This window comes from Moschus berezovskii, chromosome 24 (assembly GCF_049115385.1).
Source record: "Moschus berezovskii isolate FMDL1 chromosome 24, NW_MosBer_1.0, whole genome shotgun sequence".
In the NCBI taxonomy this organism is placed as follows: domain Eukaryota; kingdom Metazoa; phylum Chordata; class Mammalia; order Artiodactyla; family Moschidae; genus Moschus; species Moschus berezovskii.
The window spans coordinates 15,756,749-15,776,332 of record NC_142483.1 but is presented as its reverse complement, the minus strand read 5'-3'; the positions used below and the strand labels follow the sequence as shown (position 1 = coordinate 15,776,332).

The window sequence follows — 19,584 nt, the reverse complement described above, 5'->3', positions numbered from 1 at the left end:
ATTTAGAGAACAGAAGTAACCTGTTAGTATCACACAGCCCACCAAAGGATGTGGAACCCTATAGCTAATGAATGATCAGATTGACCCCACAGCTAGTGAGTTCCAAAGCTGGAGAAGGACCCAAAACTGTTAGACGTCAAAGATAGGGTTCTTAACTGGGAGTAGTGTTCTCAATCAAGTATCTAGGACTTCGACTGTCAAATTAATTTTTTACTCTATTTCCATCTGGAAGTCTATACTTCTCTAAGTTTGCTGATCTCTTAATTCATGTCTATTATTGCATATCATCGAGAAGGCAATGGCACCCTACTCCGGTACTCTTGCCTGGAAAATCCCATGGATGGAGGAGCCTGGTAGGCTGCAGTCCATGGGGTTGCTAAGAGTTGGACGTGACTGAGTGACTTCCCTTTCACTTTTCACTTTCACACATTGGAGAAGGAAATGGCAGCCCCCTCCAGTGTTCTTGCCTGGAGAATCCCAGGGATGGTGGAGCCTGGTGGACTGCTGTCTATGGGGTCGCACAAAGTCGGACACGACTGAAGTGACTTAGCAGCAGCAGCGGCAAGAGACATAATAGTACAGAATTAAAATTCAGATATTATGTATCACTTAAAAATAAACAGTGTATATGAAGATATTATATAATTATAATATTTATAATATAGTCATCTATTTTGTTTTAAAATATATATTACTTATATTTAAGTCATAATATACATATACAATAAAATATATGTATAATAAAATATGTTTATTTATCTATATTTAACCTGGGAGGATTTCTTTCTTATTTTTTTTTAATTTACAAAATCTATTTGTTTGGCTGTACTGGGTTTTAGTTGTGGCATGAGAGATCTAGTTCCCCGATCAGGGATTGAACCCAGGTCCCCTGCATTGGGAGTGCAGAATCGTAGCCACTGGGTCACCAGGGAAGTCCCAAGATTTCTTTTTTTGACTTGGAAAGGAAGGTTAGTGTATATGCCTGTCAGCGCATAGTTCAATTACAGTTGAATGAATGAATGAATGACCCTGTTTGCCTATTTCATCTAGTATTGTATTAAGGGACACTACACCTAGATAGCATATTAAAAAGCAGAGACATTACTTCACCAACAAAGGTCCGTCTAGTCGAGGCTATGGTTTTTCCAGTGGTTATGTATGGATGTGAGAGTTGGACTGTGAAGAAAGCTGATCGCCGAAGAATTGATGCTTTTGAACTGTGGTGTTGGAGAAGACTCTTGAAAGTCCCTTGGACTGCAAGGAGATCCAACCAGTCCATCCTAAAGGGGATCAGTCCTGGGTGTTCAGTGGAAGGACTGATGCTAAAGCTGAAACTCCAATACTTTGGCCACTTCATGTGACGAGTTGACTCACTGGAAAAGACTCTGATGCTGGGAGCAGGAGAAGGGGATGACAGAGGATGAGATGGCTGGATGGCATCACCGACTCGATGGACATGGGTTTGAGTGAACTCTGGGAGCTGGTGATGGACAGGGAGGCCTGGTGTGCTGTGATTCATGGGGTCGCAAAGAGTTGGACACGACTGAGCAACTGAACTGAACTCATAGTTTACTCAGTTTTTATATATCACCCAAACTCACTTTTCAGTGTGCTCCTTAACACTATATTACAGTACTATTTTCATTATATTTTCCTTCCTCACCTTTCAATTACCATATAATTATTTTTAATAGTGCTAAAGCTTTTTTTTTTTTCAAGTCCAGAAAAGTGCTTCTCAGGACTTTATGCACCTACAAATTACCTGGTAGTCTTGTTAAAATGCAGATTCTGATTCTGCAGGTCTGAGTGAGATCTGAGATTCCATTTTTCTTACATGATTTCAGGAGATGCAGTTGTTGCTGGTCCAGTGGTCACATTCTGAGCAGCATGGAGGTCAGTTCCCCCTGCCTCTTCATAGGCAATGACTCGAGAAGCAGGAGAGTACTTAGGAAGAATCTCTCCTCATGCTATTCTCCAAGAATAGCAAGGAGAGATAAGAAAGTCTTACTCAGTGATCAATGCAAAGAAATAGAGGAAAACAATAGAATGGGAAAGCCTAGAGACCTCTTCAAGAAAATTAGAGATACCAAGGGAACATTTCATGTAAACATGGGCACGATAAAAGACAGAAATGGTATAGACCTAACAGAAGCAGAAGATACTTAGAAGAGGTGGCAAGAATACACAGGAGAACTGTATAAAAAAGATCTTCATGACCCAGATAACCACAATGGTGTGAGCACTCACCTAGAGCCAGACATCCTGCCATGCAAAGCCAAGTGGACCTTAGGAAGCATCACTATACACAAAGCTAGTGGAGGTGATGGAATTCCAGTGGAGCTATTTCAAATCTTAAAAGATGATGCTATGAAAGTGCTGCACTCAATATGCTAGCAAATTTGTAAAACTCAACAGTGGCCACTGGACTGGAAAAAGTCAATTTTCTTTCCAATACCAAAGAAAGGCAATGCCAAAGAATGTTCAAACTACCACACAGTTGCACTCATCTCACATGCTAACAAAGTAATGCTCAAAATTTTCCAAGCCAGGCTTCGACAGTATGTGAACTGTGAACTTCCAGATGTTCAAACTGGATTTAGAAAAGGCAGGGGAACCAGAGATCAAATTGCCAACATCTGCTGGATCATCAAAAAAGCAAGAGTTCCAGAAAAACATCTGCTTCTGCTTTATTGACTATACCAAAGCCTTTGACTGTGTGGATCACAATAAACTGTGGAAAATTCTGAAAGAGATGGAAATACCAGACCACCTGACCTGCCTCTTGAGAAACCTATATGCAGGTGAAGAAGCACCAGTTAGAACTGGGCATGGAACAACAGACTGGTTCCAAATCAGGAAAGGAGTATGTCAAGGCTGTATATTGTCACTGTGCTTATTTAACTTATATGCAGAGTACATCATGAGGAACGCTGGGCTGGAAGAAGCACAAGCTGGAATCAAGATTGCCGGGAGAAATATCAGTAATCTCAGATATGCAGATGATACCATCCTTATGGCAGAAAGTGAAGAGGAACTAAACAGCCTCTTAATGAAACTGAAAGAGTACAGTGAAAAAGTTAGCTTAAAGCTCAACATTAAGAAAACTAAGATCATGGCATCCATTCCCATCACTTCATGGGAAATAGATGGGGAAACAGTGGAAACAGTGGCAGACTTTATTTTTTGGGGCTCCAAAATCACTGCAGATGGTGATTGCAGTGATTAAATTAAAAGATGCTTACTCCTTGGAAGGAAAGTTATGACCAACTTAGACAGCATATTAAAGAGCAGGGACGTTACTTTGCCAACAAAGGTCCATCTAGTCAAGGCTATGGTTTTTCCAGTAGTCATGTATGGATGTGAGAGTTGGACTATAAAGAAAGATGAGTGCTGAAAAATTGATGCTTTTGAACTGTGTTGATGGAGAAGACTCTTGAGAGTCCCTTGGACTTCAAGGAGATCTAACCAGTCTATCCTAAAGGAGATCAATCCTGGGTGTTCATTGGAAGGACTGAAGCTGAAACTCCAATACTTTGACCATTTGATGTGAAGAACTGACTCATTTGAAAAGATCTGATGATAGGAAAGATTGAAAGCGGGAGCAGAAGGGGATGACAGAGGATGAGATGGTTGGATTGCATCACTGACTATGCACGTGAGTTTGAGTAAGCTTAAGGAGTTTTTGATGGACAGGGAAGCCTGATATGCTGCAGTCCATGGGGTTGCAAAGAGTCGAACACGATTGAATAATTGAACTGAACTGAACTCCTTATGAAAACTTCAATAATAAGGGCTAGAGTTTGAGCAAGGATGTAGGTTAGAGTAGGGAAAAATCAGTAGTTCAAAGCCTGCCACCCAACATTTTACATCGATATTAATCTAAGTTATTTTACTTGTATTAAAAATATTTAGATGGTAAGCAGTTTTGTTAAATGGACATGTTGGGAGGTGAAAGGAAAGTGACAGGGAAGGAAATTGCAGTAAAGATTTTAAAATACCATTTACAGTAAAGATTTGCTAAGCTGATCACCGAAGAATGGATGCTTTTGAACTGTGGTGCTGGAGAAGACTCTTGAGAGTCCCTTGGACTGCAAGGAGATCCAACCAGTCCATTCTAAAGGAGATCATTCCTGGGTGTTCATTGGAAGGACTGATGCTAAAGCTGACACTCCAATACTTTGGCCACCTCATGCGACGAGTTGACTCACTGGAAAAGACTCTGATGCTGGGAATGATTGGGGGCGGGAGGAGAAGGGGACGACAGAGAATGAGATGGCTGGATGGCATCACCGACTCTGTGGACATGAGTTTGAGTGAACTCCAGGAGTTGGTGATGGACAGGGAGGCCTGGCGTGCTGTGATTCATGGGGTTGCAAAGAGTCAGACATGACTGAGTGACTGAATGGAACTGAAGTGAACTGAAGCAATTAAAATGGAAAAACTGTTCTCTAACTGCATGTGGCAGTGACTATTAATAATTGGAAACATTCCAATTTTAACCATTATTTTCATGATTACATGTTTGGGATTACTTCTCTAAACACGTTAAAAAAATATCTATATCTTATATTCTGTTTTGTTTTTTTTTCCACCTGTAACAAGTTGAACAGTGTCAGTGTCAGGGGTGCCATTTTGCTTTAGTTGCTTTTATATTACTGGGTAACAGGGAAAGCACCCTGACCTTCAAAATAGAAACAGTTAGTTATTTCCTAGAACCCCTTTGCAGAGTTATTTATAGACAAGTTGATGGGAAATCAATTTTATCCATCTTTGAGTTGGGCTTAAAACAACTGTTTCCTGTTTTCCCTTATTTAAAAAATGCCATAGTAGTTAGCATTTTGTTTCTCACTGTTACATGTATTCAGTGGTCAAAAATTAATGTTTATTCATTTCTTTTCCCTGTCCAAATGAAAGGAGGAAGGAGAGACATTTTAATTCTGGGCCTCTAGCCACCACCACAGTCTCCACAGCAATGAAAACAATGAACATTTATTGAGCCCTCATTATGTGCCAGGCGCTGTGCTTCATGCTTTGTGGGAACTTGTTCACTTGATGAACATCTCTTGTTGTCTTTGTGTGAATTCTGTAAGTTAGTTATGACGATTATTTCTTGTTTATGGATGAATCATTTGCTCACAATACTTAAGTAACTTGTTCAAGGTAACATAGGCTGTCATGGGTAGCTGCAGGATTCAAAACCCAGCTCATCACCACTGCTCTTGGAAGCCCAGGCAAGTCTGGTGATTTTCCCCAATCGTGTAATTGATAAGTAGGAAAGCTGGAATTAGAACTTAAATCCTAGCTCTCAGCTCAGTACAATATTCCAGTATTGTGCCACCTTATCGTATTGGTCTGTAATGAAAACCAGAACTCCTTCTTGCTTACAAAAGCAACTGCCAAGAGGGCTTTCCCATGTATACTGTTTTTAATATTATCAATCTTGGCAAAATGTCACATTTTATCAACCAGAGTGGGTTCTGCAGTTCTCTCTGACAGTGCATCTGTGTGAGAATCCCAGGATACTGGTACTTTGGTGCTTAAAAAAGTCACCTATCAGTATTCTCTATTAGCTATTTGCCTCTTCAACCCTAAAGGAGAACGCCTAGATCATATGTCTAACTATTAATTTTTTGTCCTCTTCTCAATAGAGCACCTCTTCCACAGCACATTGAGGCCACATGTTTTTAGCCAATGCCTGCTGTTTGTCTTTTCACACACACGACACAGCCTGTGGAAGGTTTGTAGCCACAAGGAGTACTGCACATCCTGCACACAGGATTATGGAAAAAGGGATCAGAGAACCTGCCTTTATTATATGATTAGAGACAAACTGGAAAATGATAAATAGGAAAATAAAGTCACAGGATCAGTAGAGCAGGCCAAGTTGTCTGCAAAGAGATTCTGCTTTCTTTGAAAGAGTTATGTTAAGCCCTTTCTTGAGAAGGAGTAAGGATTTATTAAAAAAAAAAATTCAAGACTTTTGGATATAAGCCAATTCATATTTTTATAAATCTCAGAGACGGTTTTCATAGCAGTGAAACTCTAAACTGCTTTATAGTCCAAAACTTTATCATTTTTTGCTTTTTCCCCATAGTGTGGAAAAGAGCTTAAGGTCACAAATTTTTTCAAATCTGCCAGGAACTCACATTTTCCATGTTTGGGGATAAGACACAGTAGATTCTAAACATCTGGCTAGGCCCTACTTAAATAATTGTGTGTTCCATGCACATCATACATATATAATTATGCTTTCATTCTATTTACCTTTTTTGTGTTTTAGACATTCTGAAATCTGGATTAGATTCTGACTCCAGTAGCTATTGGAAGTACTCTCCGAAACATTGGCTAAAGCAAAGTGTATTTTCTCCCCTTTCCCATATAAACTCAAATATGGCTTAGTTTCTTATTTTTCATTGTTCTTCTTTTTTCAAAATTAAGTGAGTATGGAAGCCTGTAAGAATTGTGTAAAATGAAGTTCTATAGTATTTTTAGAGCAGGGGAGACTTTAGAATTGGCTGGAGGAAACCTCAATTTTAGACTCTGGCCCATGTTTGCTAATGATGTGATTGCAATAAAATCCCTTAAGCCAGCTCAATTTATTCTCTTGTGAAGTGGACATAGTTCTGGCAGCTTTGGAGCAGTATTGTCAGACAAGTGAGCTGGTGGACGTGAGGAATTTTGAGTTTTGGGAGAGAGAACAGGACAGAGTAATCTGAGGTCAAGAATATTCTTCCTACTTCTCCCACCGCCACTGCCTCCCCTTCCTGCCCCCGCCGGCCCCATTCCCAGCCTAACTACAGCAAACCAAAGAAAAATGGAGACTCTTCTCCCCTACAGTGTCCTCCTGTGCTGACTGTTGGGTAGACAGTTTCCTGTTTGGTCCTCTCATCTTCTGTCCATATTTTACTCACTATTTATTGGGTACTGATTATGTGCTGGAGTTGGGGGTACGATACACATTTGGCCCAGAACCTGCCCTTGAGGAGCTCACTTTGTCTCTCTCTAAATCTCTCTTCTTTTTGGCAATTTCCCTTGCCTTTTTGTGAGCACAGCGATGCTTTGAAAGATATACTTTGCCTTTATCTGACTGTTGAGTACTAGGAGGTTGTATCAGAAAATAAGCCTGCCATAACACCAGAAGCAGAAGTCCTTATGACCTACTTTATTGTCTGTGACTTGGAATAAAGTGCACAACTCATCTCTTTGGTTCCAATACCATTTACCTGTGTTTAATGGCCAGACCAATGATTTTAAGCTTTTTTCCTTCTGTTTACTGGATTTGGGGTTAGCTTTTCAGTTCAGTCGCTCAGTCGTGTCTGACTCTTTGCGACCCCATGGACTGCAGGCCGCCAGGCTTCCTTGTCCATCACCAACTCCTGAAGCTTGCTCAAACTCATGTCCATTGAGTTTGCGATGCCACCCATCCATCTCATCCTGTGTTGTCCCCTTCTCCTCCCGCCTTCAATCTTTTCCAGTGAGTCAGTAAAGGGGTTAGCCTTTACTATCCAGGATAGAGTTCAAAGTATGTAATAAAGCGTGGGGAGAAAAGGTTGAAAAGAACTGGGTTAAAGGCTAGGTTTGGACTCCTAGCAGAGTGACTGCAGAGAGAAGCCTGGATGTCTGTTGTCACAGCTGCTTTACTTACTTTGGTGTCCTCAGTGGTCAGCTGTGGATAAGGAAGTTTGCCTTCTTAGCTTTGATTCTTTGAGGACAACTGGAGGATGATCCCACAATCAGGAAGGGAAGTAAAAAGCTTTCTGATTACTCATCCAACCGTAGACTCACTTCTGTGCTTGAAGAGAATTAGCTGTTTTGCCACCTATTATGAAGAAGGCTGACCGCCGAAGAATCGATGCTTTTGAACTGTGGTGTTGGAGAAGACTCTTGAGAGTCCCTTATACTGCAAGGAGATCCAACCAGTCCATTCTAGAGGAGATCAATCCTGGATGTTCATTGGAGGGACTGATGCTAAAGCTGAAACTGCAATACTTTGGCCACCTCATGCGACGAGTTGACTCACTGGAAAAGACTCTGATGCTGGGAAAGGTTGGGGGCGGGAGGAGAAGGGGACGACGGAGAATGAGATGGCTGGATGGCATCACCGACTCTGTGGACATGAGTTTGAGTGAACTCCGGGAGTTGGTTATGGACAGGGAGGCCTGGCGTGCTGTGGTTCATGGGGTCGCGGAGAGTCGGACACGACTGAGCGACTGAACTGAACTGAACTGAACTGATACTTGTGTTATAAGTGCCAAGTTGATAGAAATTTGATTGGCACCCAGGAATGAGGTTGGATCACCTCGCAATGTCCCATTCCAACACAGGTGGATATTGGAAGGGCTTCTCTCTCCTAATATGCAGTCGAATGGAAGCAGCAGGAAGAGTGGTTGAGGCTTTGGGGAGTTGACACCACAGTGATGACTGAGAAACTCCAAAGAGATGGCTCCTGGACACATCCTAACAAGTTGCTGGTTTATAGTTCCCTGATGTAGGTTACAAACTGAAATGCATACCTCTGATTATTGATCCAGTGAGATTTAAATGTGCTTTCATGGTTGAGAACTGGGAGATGATTCAGTGTGAAGGAACAGAGTAATTATAGAAGCGGGGAGATTGAAAACTGCATTTTTATTTTTAAAATTTAACCCTTAGAGAGAGTTTCCCTGGTGCCTCAGTGGTCAAGAATCTGTCTGCCAATGCAGGAGACATGGGTTCAATCCCTGGTCCGGGAAGATCCCTGGTCGGGTCGGGGGGGAAATGGCAACCCATTCCAGTGTTCTTGCCTGGAAAATTCCATGGACAGAGGAGCCTAGTGGGCTACAGTCCATGGGGTTGCAGAGCTGGGCAGGACTGAGTGACTAACACCTCATCTCTAATCGCTGCATAGCAGTCATTACTAATTGCAAGGTCTTAGAAATGAGGTCTTATAAGTTACCCTTGGAGTGTCCGGTGCTGTTAAACTATTGGATAGGACTGGATGATGTAGAAGTCAAATAATTTAGGTTGTCTCTCATCTGCCCTATAAGAGACACCACTGCTATTTTCTAAGTTGTCAAACTGGAGACCCACCTCCTTTTGGTCTTCTCTTAGGGTTGTTGGAGGATGGAGTCGAGGATCCCAGAAACCAAGATTCTGGGTTTTGCAGTATGTTTGTGTGCTTTGGGGCCTGTCATTTAACCTGTGTGGATCTGATTTTCTCATTTGTAAGATGAAGTTAACAAGCTAATCTTTAAGGCCTCTGTGAGCTCTAAGAATTCTGATTCTATGCCATCAGGATGTCAGATGGATTCGTCTTTCAGGGTGTGGGTTTTGTGTTTTTGTCACAGCAGCATACCCTAGCCTATATATATATATATATATATATATATATGTAATTATGATTGATTATTGTTGCACGGCAGAAACCAACACAAACTTGTAAAGCAATTTCCCACCTATTAAAAAATAAACTTTTAAAAAAGAGAATACGAACTAAATGAAAAATAGATTTGAGACATTTTTAAACACTGAATTATAGATTATCAGATTGTGTTTGGTCAATGCTGAAGTCATTCAGTGACTAATAAAATGATTACCTGGAAAGTAAATTTTCTTAATGTACAACCTAGAGATATCCATTGTGACAACTTCAGAGTGAGGTATTGCTTGGTTAGAGTGGCTAAGTTTTATTTTGAGAATTGTTATAGCTGTCACAGTTGCCTGCCTTGTCTGCTCTCACCACTCCTGCCCCCACTCCCTTTTCTTTCTTCAGCCATCCTGAAGTGTATATGGGCTTCCCTGATAGCTCAGATGATAAAGAATCTGCCTGCCATGTAGGGACCTGGGTTCAATCCCTGGGTTGGGAAGACCCCCTGGAGAAGTAGTTATACCAGTTCAGAGTTCAGGTAGTATACTGGTTCATGCAAAATGTTGAGGTCAGACTTCCAGGTGGATGAACACCTGACTGTGGCACTTACCCAGTGGGTAGCTTAGTGCAGGTTACTTAACCACTTTGTGTCTGCATGTTGTCATTCATTAAGTTCCCTGTCTCACTGGGTGTTTGTGAAGATGAAAAATGCTTAGAACGGTACCTTGACTATGGGAGGGCTATAAAGATTTTTCCCATTACTGTTCCTTAATAAGTCTAGTCTGTCTTTGCCTCTGGGCTTTTATACTTTCTCTTTTCTTTCCTTCATTCTTCCCAGGATTGGCTCTCATTTATTCTTCAAGACGTCGCTCCATGGTACCTCTTAGTTTGGGTAGCTCTTGTGTTTTCTTGCATTTCTCTAGCCTGGGCTACACCCTCCCTGCCTTTCTAGCCACCTGGCTGTGACTTCCGTCATACTGCTGCTATTGGTTTATGTGTCCACATGGATTGGGAGCAAGGACCGCTTCTTTTTTTTTTTTGATATTTCACGGGTATGAGGAAGACACTGGGTAAATCCATATTGAATGGATAAATGGACTGATTTTTCCCCCCTTCATTCCTCTCTCCTTCTTATTCTTCTTTGCTACTTCTCTTGTCTACTACACTTCCTTTCCTCCTTCATTCTCAAGCCTGGCACTTGATGCATTACCTTAGTTATTCCTCACAGGAACTCTGAGGTAAGCATTATGATTAGTCCCATTTTGCAGGTTTGGAAGCAAAGGATCAGGGCACTAGACAACCTGCCCATCCAAAGGGGCAGCAGCCTTAACAGGGTTGTCTTCCTGTGCTGCTGTCTTTGCTCAAAGCATTTTGGCATTTTTTGGAATTCCCTTCTGACTAGTTTATGAACTACATAAGACAACTAACCTTATTTTGGTCACTCTCAGAAGGGATAATTTCTGGTACGATCATTGTGATTCATTGTATTTGTCTCCAAGTAAACTTTGGTCATTCCAGAAATCCAAGCCACTTTAAGAGGACAAAGATTTGCCTTTGTCAGGAATGTTTAAATGGCTTGAAGACAGTGGCATGCTCTCAAGAGGCTTGGCAGCAGACATATCAATGGCTGCTGTCGATACTCCTGTGTACTTTGTTTTGGTGTGGTTTAGGGCTGGTGGGCTGGTGGAGGAAGGTCACATTACCTTGTAGTCCCACTTCACATTTATTATGACAGCTTTATCGAGATATAATTTATGTACCATGCAGTTCATCCATCTAACATGTAAAATTCATTGGTTTTTAGTATATTCACAAAGTTGTTCAACCAAACGGCTAATTCCAGAACATTTCATCACCCCTAAAAGAAACACCCCTCAAAAACAAACATCTTTCAAGGGCTGATTTTCATCACCACCCCCAAGAAGAAATGCTACTTTAATAGACATCCTTCATCTCCCCCACAATCTCCCCTGACAATTACCAGTTTGTTTTCTGTCAATGGATTTGCTTATTATGGATATTTCCTGTCAGTGTAATCATGTAACATGTGGTATTTTATAACTGGCTTCTTTCATGTGGCATACTGTTTTTAAGATTCATCCATGTTACAGTGTCCACCAGTACTTCATACTTTATATGACTAAATACAGCTCCTTTTTATGCATATACCACATTTTATATACTCATTCATCAGTTGACTGATATTTAAGTTGTTTCCACTTTTTGGCTACTATGAATAATTCATATTCAAATATGAATATTTGTGTGTAAATTGACTGTTGAATGGATAAATACCATGTAGTATGTCCCTATATTGGAATATTGTTCATCTATCAAATGAAGCATGATATATGCTACAACATGGATAGACCTGAAAACGGGATGACCCCATTGGTGTGGAATGCCCAAGATAGGCACAGCCATAGAGGCAGGAAGTTGTGGTGCTTGCTAGAGCCTGAGGATAGGGAGGAAGATGGGGACTGACTTCTAAAGGGTATAGGATTTCTTTTGGGGATGATGACAATGTTCTAAAATTCATTTGTTTATGGTTGTATAACTTTGTAAATGTACTAAAAAGCATTGAAATGTAACTTTACAGGGGTGAGTTATATTTTAAAAAATTTATAATCACTGTCATTAAATACATACCAGTTGGTTACTCTGCATTTGCTACCCTGGGAGATGCTGTGACACACAAATGAGACAGTAGACAGGAATCTCTCATTGGATGTTTTTAAGTGAAAAGTTGACCTGGATACCAATAGAGTTTGATAAATGCATCAGATCAGATCTGTTCAGTTCAGTTGCTCAGTCGTGTCCGACTCTCCGCGACCCCATGAATCACAGCATGCCAGGCCTCCCTGTCCATCACCAACTCCCGGAGTTCACTCAAACTCATGTCCACAGAGTCAGTGATGCCATCCAGCCATCTCATTCTCTGTCGTCCCCTTCTCCTCCCACCCCCAACCTTTCCCAGCATCAGAGTCTTTTCCAGTGAGTCAACTCATCGCATGAGGTGGCCAAAGTATTGCAGTTTCAGCTTTAGCATCAGTCCCTCCAATGAACATCCAGGATTGATCTCCTTTAGAATGGACTGGTTGGATCTCCTTGCAGTATAAGGGACTCTCAAGAGTCTTCTCCAACACCACAGTTCAAAAGCATCGATTCTTCAGTGATCAGCCTTCTTCACAGTCCAACTCTCACATCCATATATGACCACGGGAAAAACCATTGCCTTGACTAGACAGACCTTGGTTGGCAAAGTAATATCTCTGCTTTTTAATATACTATCAAGGTTGGTCATAACTTTCCTTCCAAGGAGCAAGCGTCTTTTAATTTCATGGCTGCAATCAGCATCTGCAGTGATTTTGGAGCCCAAAAATATAAAGTCTGACACTGTTTCCACTGTTTTTCCATCTATTTCCCATGAAGTGATGGGACCAGATGCCATGATCTTTGTTTTCTGAATGTTGAGCTTCAAGCCAACCTTTTCACTCTCCTCTTTCACTTTCATCAAGAGGCTTTTGAGTTCCTCTTCACTTTCTGCCATAAGGGTAGTATCATCTGCATATCTGAGGTTATAGATATTTCTCCCGGCAATCTTGATTCCAGCTTGTGCTTCTTCCAGCCCAGCGTTCCTCATGATGTACTCTGCATATAAGTTAAATAAGCAAGGCATCACTTGGTGCTAATTTCTGGGTACAGGCCCCACTCCGAAAAATCTCAACCCCTCTGGATATCAGCTTTGGGAATGCTTCTAGAAGGATTTCCCAATGTGGACTCCTCCAGTATTTATGTAATTTATTCATGTTATTTTATTGTCCATGCCTTACAATACTGTGAATTCCCTTTAGGCGGGACCTATGCCTTGCATTCATCGATTTCTGTGCTTAGTGTTGTGTCTGGTCTGTATCAGGAGAATGTGTTTGGTGAGTGGATCAGTGACTGTGTTTTGGAAGTCCCTGGGTTACTTCCTAGGACAGAAATGCCTTCAGCTTATGGCTGCCTGGTCTGATCTGTCTGGGGTTGCCCCTCTTGGGAAAGTGTTGCTGAATTCACCACCTGTCTTCATGCAGTTTTGTTTCTCTGGCACTTCCACTCTGATTTTGATTAAAATGGTGACATGGGATGATGCGTGGGTAGCTCTGGAGTGTTGTGCTTTCCTCTCTGGTAATAGCAACCAAGATACTGGGTTCCTGGGTCGGTGAGATTTAGGAAAATTAAAGGTGGAATAAACCCCATTTTTTTCTTTTTTAAAATCATGTTTATCAAGCATCAGTGCTGTAAATTCTATGTAGCTTATGGGTCTTTGCTATAATAAGAAACTGATTTTCTTTTTTTCTTCTCTGTGAAGGTACTTTATGTTGATTAAGTTCTTTCTGTTAAATATCCTTTGCTTGCCCTGGACTTTTCTTTGTGTTGATTTTTGCTTCATTTTCTTTCGTTTCCCATGCTGTTCAGTTACTGGATGCCAGAAGAACCAAGGTTTGTCCACTCTTTGCCGCTCGTTTGTTTTGCTCTGCACAGCCTCACCTCCTTGTGTGTTTGAGTGTGTCTGTCTGTGTGTCTGTATTTGTCCCCTTTTGCTTGCAGATGCAGTAATCCTGTTTACTAAACCTGTTCACAGCTTTATTTGTAAAAATAAAGTCTTTGTTTATGTCTACTTGTAGTGGATGCTATCATTTTTATTTTTAAATGGACATACACTTACCACAGAATGTAATGGATAGTAGAATAAAGAAACCTTAGGAAACAAGGAATACTGAGTCTGGAGCATTGTGGGTGTAAAGAAGGTGTGTTTGTGAAAGTTTCCCTCTAACCCTTTCCACTTCTAAATTAAAACTCTGTAGATGTGTAATTTTCCTTGTAACTGACACTAATACACCGTTTCTGTGTATGTGTACCTTTCTCTTAAAACATTCAGAAAGCATCATTGAATTAACTCCCCTTCTCCATGTGCTGTCCCTTGCTTCTGAAGTCACCTTGGAGAACCTAACAGCTGGCCCCTCTGGACCTCATGATTAACATTCCATCTTCATAGTGTGATAGCAGCAAGCAGCATTTGGCATGTTCATTGACTTTTTCCCCTCTCTTTCTCCTCTCTTGCTCTGTCTTTCTCATCATAGCACCTTCAGCTGACAATCCAGGCCCTTCAGGATGAGCTGCGAACCCAGAGAGACCTCAACCACCTCCTGCAGCAAGAGAGTGGCAACCGAGGAGCAGAGCACTTCACCATCGAACTGACCGAGGAGAACTTCCGGCGGCTCCAAGCTGAGCATGACAGACAGGCTAAGGAGCTATTCCTGTTGAGGAAGACCTTGGAGGAAATGGAGCTGAGAATCGAAACGCAGAAACAGACCCTCAATGCCCGAGACGAGTCAATTAAAAAGCTTCTTGAGATGTTGCAGAGTAAAGGTTTGCCGTCCAAAAGTCTTGAGGATGACAATGAACGGACACGTCGGATGGCAGAGGCTGAGTCTCAAGTCAGCCACTTGGAAGTGATTTTAGACCAGAAAGAGAAGGAAAACATACATCTTAGAGAGGTAAGGACATTCAGTTTATTTCTCTAAAGTCATATTTTACAAGTTAAAATATATTAAATATATTACCAAGTTATTATCACAGGTTGGACGTTATCTATAGCCTTGACAAAATTCCCCTTGTCATCTGTTTTATAACCTTCCTGTCTACTTATCACCTTTAAACTGGAATTTGGCATTAGTCTCCCCCCACCCTGCCCACCACACGTGTGTTCCATTATTATTCAACACTTATTCAGGATCCAAGTGTGTGCAGCACACATAAACTCTAAGGTAGTTTACAGTTGCTTTCCTACAGATGGCCATTGTTTCAGGGTCTTTTAAATACAGTACTGTTTAAGTTTTAGATGTTAAATATCCTCTTTTTAAAGGAGCAAAATGAATAGGTGATTAGCAAAACAATGAACTTAAATGCTTCATAGCTAAATTTGGTGTGGGATTGTTAGAAAGTAAAGCCTAAGGATATTTCTGGAATCAATGGGAAAATGTGCAGACCAATTTTAAACGTTTAGATAATCTTTGCCTACATTTACATTCATGTAGGACAGAGTGTTCCTGGTTTTGAGTGTGCATTTTGTACTTGGTGAATTAAATCATTTGAAGTTTCTCAGAGGCAGCCTCGCTGGCTTGCCACTACCATTGAATATTGGGATGCTCAGATATCTGAGAATATGCAGTTGGATAGATCTTAGAAAGAATGTAGGTGACCTTCAAGGTTTGAAATTTTTATAGCAGTTCCTTGCTACTGCGGTGGATGTGAATCTCAAAAGTACCATGTAGGCAAAATAAAATGCTGTGACAGACACAGATCTCACAGAAAACAGGAAGCAGTGAAATGGCATTAAGTATATTTTCAAAATATTCTGCAGCCATAAATAAAAATTCAAAAAGATGTTTGTTTTCAGACCAAACTAGATTTCTTGGCATTATGTACCTTTTTGGATGGGCAGTCCTTCCAGTGAGTCATTTGTTTGATTGCTCAGAAAGCATAGCTTTCATTTTGGGACTTGGTAATGCAGCTGCTCCCAGTGGTTTTCTCTGATATTAGATTGTATTTGCTTACAACATTTGAGTAGACTTTTGTGTCTTTGGATTTAATATGCTCCATGCTTACTCTGTGGAGAAGGAAATGGCAACCCACTCCAGTGTTCTTGCCTGGAGAATCCCAGGGACGGGGGAGCCTGGTGGGCTGCCGTCTCTGGGGTCGCACAGAGTCAGACACGACTGAAGCGACTTAGCAGCAGCAGCAACATGCTTACTCTCCTTGGTTTTGTTCTCATGAGACCCCAGCTACATATTTGGGAAGTCAGAGAGCTTGGCTTCACATTAGATACTTAAAGATATATTTTGTTGGGCCTGGTCTTCCCATTCATATTCCAAGAGTGTGAATGTTGTGGGAAGACTTCTAAGGTGGCCCCTATATCCATACCTATTAGAATTCATATCTTTATGTAATCTCCTCCCTTTGAGTTTAGGCTGAACCTAGTGACTTGATCCTGAATGATAGAATGACAAAGGTAGTGGGATTCCAATATTACTTCCATGATTAGATTATTAGTAATTACTAGATTAATAGATTAAAAAAAAATCTAATTACTAGATTAATAGATTGGAGAAGGAAATGGCAACCCACTCCAGTGTTCTTGCCTGGAGAATCCCAGGGATGGGAGAGCCTGTGGGGTTGCACAGAGTCGGACACAACTGAAGTGACTTAGCAGATTAATAGTTTACTAGTAAGACTGTTACTTCCATGTTGTTCGTACAGTCTGTTGCCATCTCAGCTGGGATGCTTTGAAGCAAGTTGCCATGTGGCAGAGGCTCGTGTGGTAAGGAACCTCTAGGTAGTCTCCAGCTGACACCCAGTTAGGAATTGATCACTCGAACATACACAAAGAACTGAGAACTGCCACCCATCACTTAGTAAGCTTGGAAGTGGATCTTCTCCAGTTGATTCTTTCAATGAGATAACAGTTTCTAGGCTGACAACTTGGTTTCATTTTTCTGAGAGACTCAGCTGAGATGTGCTTAAATTCCTCTTCCATATAAACTGTGAGATAATAAATGTATGTTTTTAAGCTGCTGAATTTTGGGTGAATTAGTTTCTGCTCCACTGTATTAGCTATCTATTGCTGTGTAAAGAATCTCTTCCTGGCTTGCACTATAGACTTTCCATTTAATTTACAGAGGAGAAGTAGTGATTATTGCCATATTATTTCATGTAGAATGTCTGTGGATTTTGAAATTTTGATTGTGTTATCTCAAAACTGTGGTTGGTAGATTGTTGTTGTTGTACAGTTGCTCAGTCGTATCTGACTCTTTGAGACCCCATGGACTGTAGCATGCTAGGCTTCCTGTCCTTCACCATCTCCCAAAGCTTGTGCAAACTCATGTCCATTGAGTTGGTGATGCCATCCAACCATCTTGTCCTCTGTCATCCCCTTCTCCTCCTGCCTTCAATTTTTTCCAGCATCAGGGTCTTCTCTGATGACCTTGAAAAGATTGGTTGATTGCTATAGTTTAAAAAAGCTGCTGTTTTATTTTGCATGCCAAGGGGTCATGTTTCCTGTATAGCAAGGCTGTGATACTGGAGAAATCCCCACCTGCAGCATTGACCATGTTGGGATCTTGGGATCAGATAGTCAGTCTTCTCTTGACAGATTCTGCTCATTGGTAGTATTTAATGGTGCCTTGATGGTGGCTTGATTCTTTTAGGATATCTTCATTTAAATGAATCTAAACACTGTTTGATTTATGTTTATAAGATTAGTTGGTCCTTGTAATGATCTAGCATAAATACATGTCATGCTTAAAACCTTAAACATTAGTGCAAAAGCTCACAAGAAGTGGTACAGAAAATGCAGGCAACACATCCAACTGTTTTCCTTGAGCGTCAGACCAAAGTCAGTGGATAACCCTTATCTTGACTCATCAAGAATCGAAAATGTGAAAAAGGTGTCTGTTAAAAAAAAAAGTTATCATTTTAAACTTGTGATGAACATGTTGAATAAGATTTCGAGGCCTGAAAGGACTTTTCCCAAGAGAAAGAGGTTACCGGCTTCTGAGAGCCATTTAGTATATTTCCAGTAATTTCGGTAGTTTGAAATTGGTTTTGGTGGCAATATTGATACCATGGAAGTCAGCAGATGCGACTCTCAGAGTCTACTGCCCCTTTGGTGCCATCCCTGAGAGCCAACACACCTCTGAATAAATGCCATGAAATGTTTACCCACTATACAGCAGGAAGAGGTAAGTTAAATAGTGCAAGAATTATAATTATGAATCGATTAAGCACTCATGGTTCATCACATGTTTTTATAGAAACATCTGGATAGATGCGTATGTGTTGGGCACTGTGAAGAATGCTCGATCTTGATTCATGGTTAATTCTCACAGCCAACTTATTTGTTCATTCATCCATCCCCCCATCCGTTTTGTGACTACTTATTGAGGATCTGTTTGGGGATAGAGTAATGTTAACTGATAGAACTTGACTTCATGGTGATATTTTATTGGGGTGAAACAGCAGTTGAATAGTTAAACAGAAAAGTATCAGAGGAAAAGAAGAGGGTGAAGTACTGGGGAACTGAGAGGGGTCAACTTCATATTAGATAGTCAGGGAGGGCTTGTTGGAGGACGTGACATTGTGAACTGCAGTGACAAAAAGGAACCAGCCATGTAAGGCTCTCAGAAAACTGTTCCAGTTAGATGGCAAGGCCCATGTCTAGGAGATATGGCCATTTTCTGCTTTCCCCTTTTTGCCTGGGGAAACTGAAGAAAAGTGATGTAAAAAATCTAGCCCAAGTTCCCACAGCGAACAAGCTGATATTTGAGTTAGGCTGCCTCCAGAGTCTCAGCTCTTACACCATTTCTTATATTCCTGTTCTAGAAGAATCTTTTCAAAAGTACACTCCACAGTATGGCCATTTTGTGGAATATTGATATGTGTTTTGAGAGGAAAAGGGCTGCAGGGCTAAATGAACTTGGGAAAATGTTGAATTTCGTAGAGCTTACTATAGGACTGTTTCTCTCTAATGTGCAAATATGTAGCAATGATTTCCAAGAAGAGGACTGGGGAAGGTAGAGCCTCTCAAATTGACTTGATTTGCTTTTCTCTTGTTGCACTGTTGTTCTTTGTAAAACAGTTTGGAAAAACACTGTGCTAGAAAATACAAATTGTGCTTTTATTTATTTATTTTATTTGTAATTTTAATTGGAGGCTAATTACTTTACATTATTGTATTGGTTTTGCCATACAGTGACATGAATCTGCCCCGGGTGTGCATGTGTGCCCCATCCTGAACCCACCTCCCACCTCCCTCCCCATCCCATCTCTCTGGGTCATCCCAGTGCACCAGACCCGAGCATCCTGTATCATGCATCGAACCTGGACTGGCAATTCGTTTCACATATGATAATATACCTGTTTCAATGCCATTCTCCCAAATCATCCCACCCTCGCCCTCTCCCACAGAGTCCAAAAGACTGTTCTATACACCTGTGTCTCTTTTGCTGTCTTGTATACAGGGTTATCATTACCATCTTTCTAAATTCCATAATTGTGCTTTTAATTTGTGACCTACAAAATATGTAATAGTATACATATAATTTCCCACGGTCAAAAAACTGGGTAATTTCTTCCATCAGTTATTCTAGAAGGCAGAGTTTATTGTAAGCTGTTTCCACATTCTCTACTGAGTT

At 41.0% G+C, this 19,584-nt stretch overlaps 1 protein-coding gene across 1 annotated transcript in view; it reads left to right on the top strand.

The window, feature by feature from the left end:
• The window catches only part of ERC2 (ELKS/RAB6-interacting/CAST family member 2), a 304,510-nt gene that overhangs the window by 144,183 nt on the left and 140,743 nt on the right, over positions 1–19,584 (top strand). Inside the window, exon 2 of the mRNA XM_088831678.1 lies at positions 14,473–14,889. Within this exon, the coding sequence (XP_088687804.1) occupies positions 14,473–14,889 (417 nt within the window). The remainder of the gene's footprint in view (positions 1–14,472; positions 14,890–19,584) is intronic.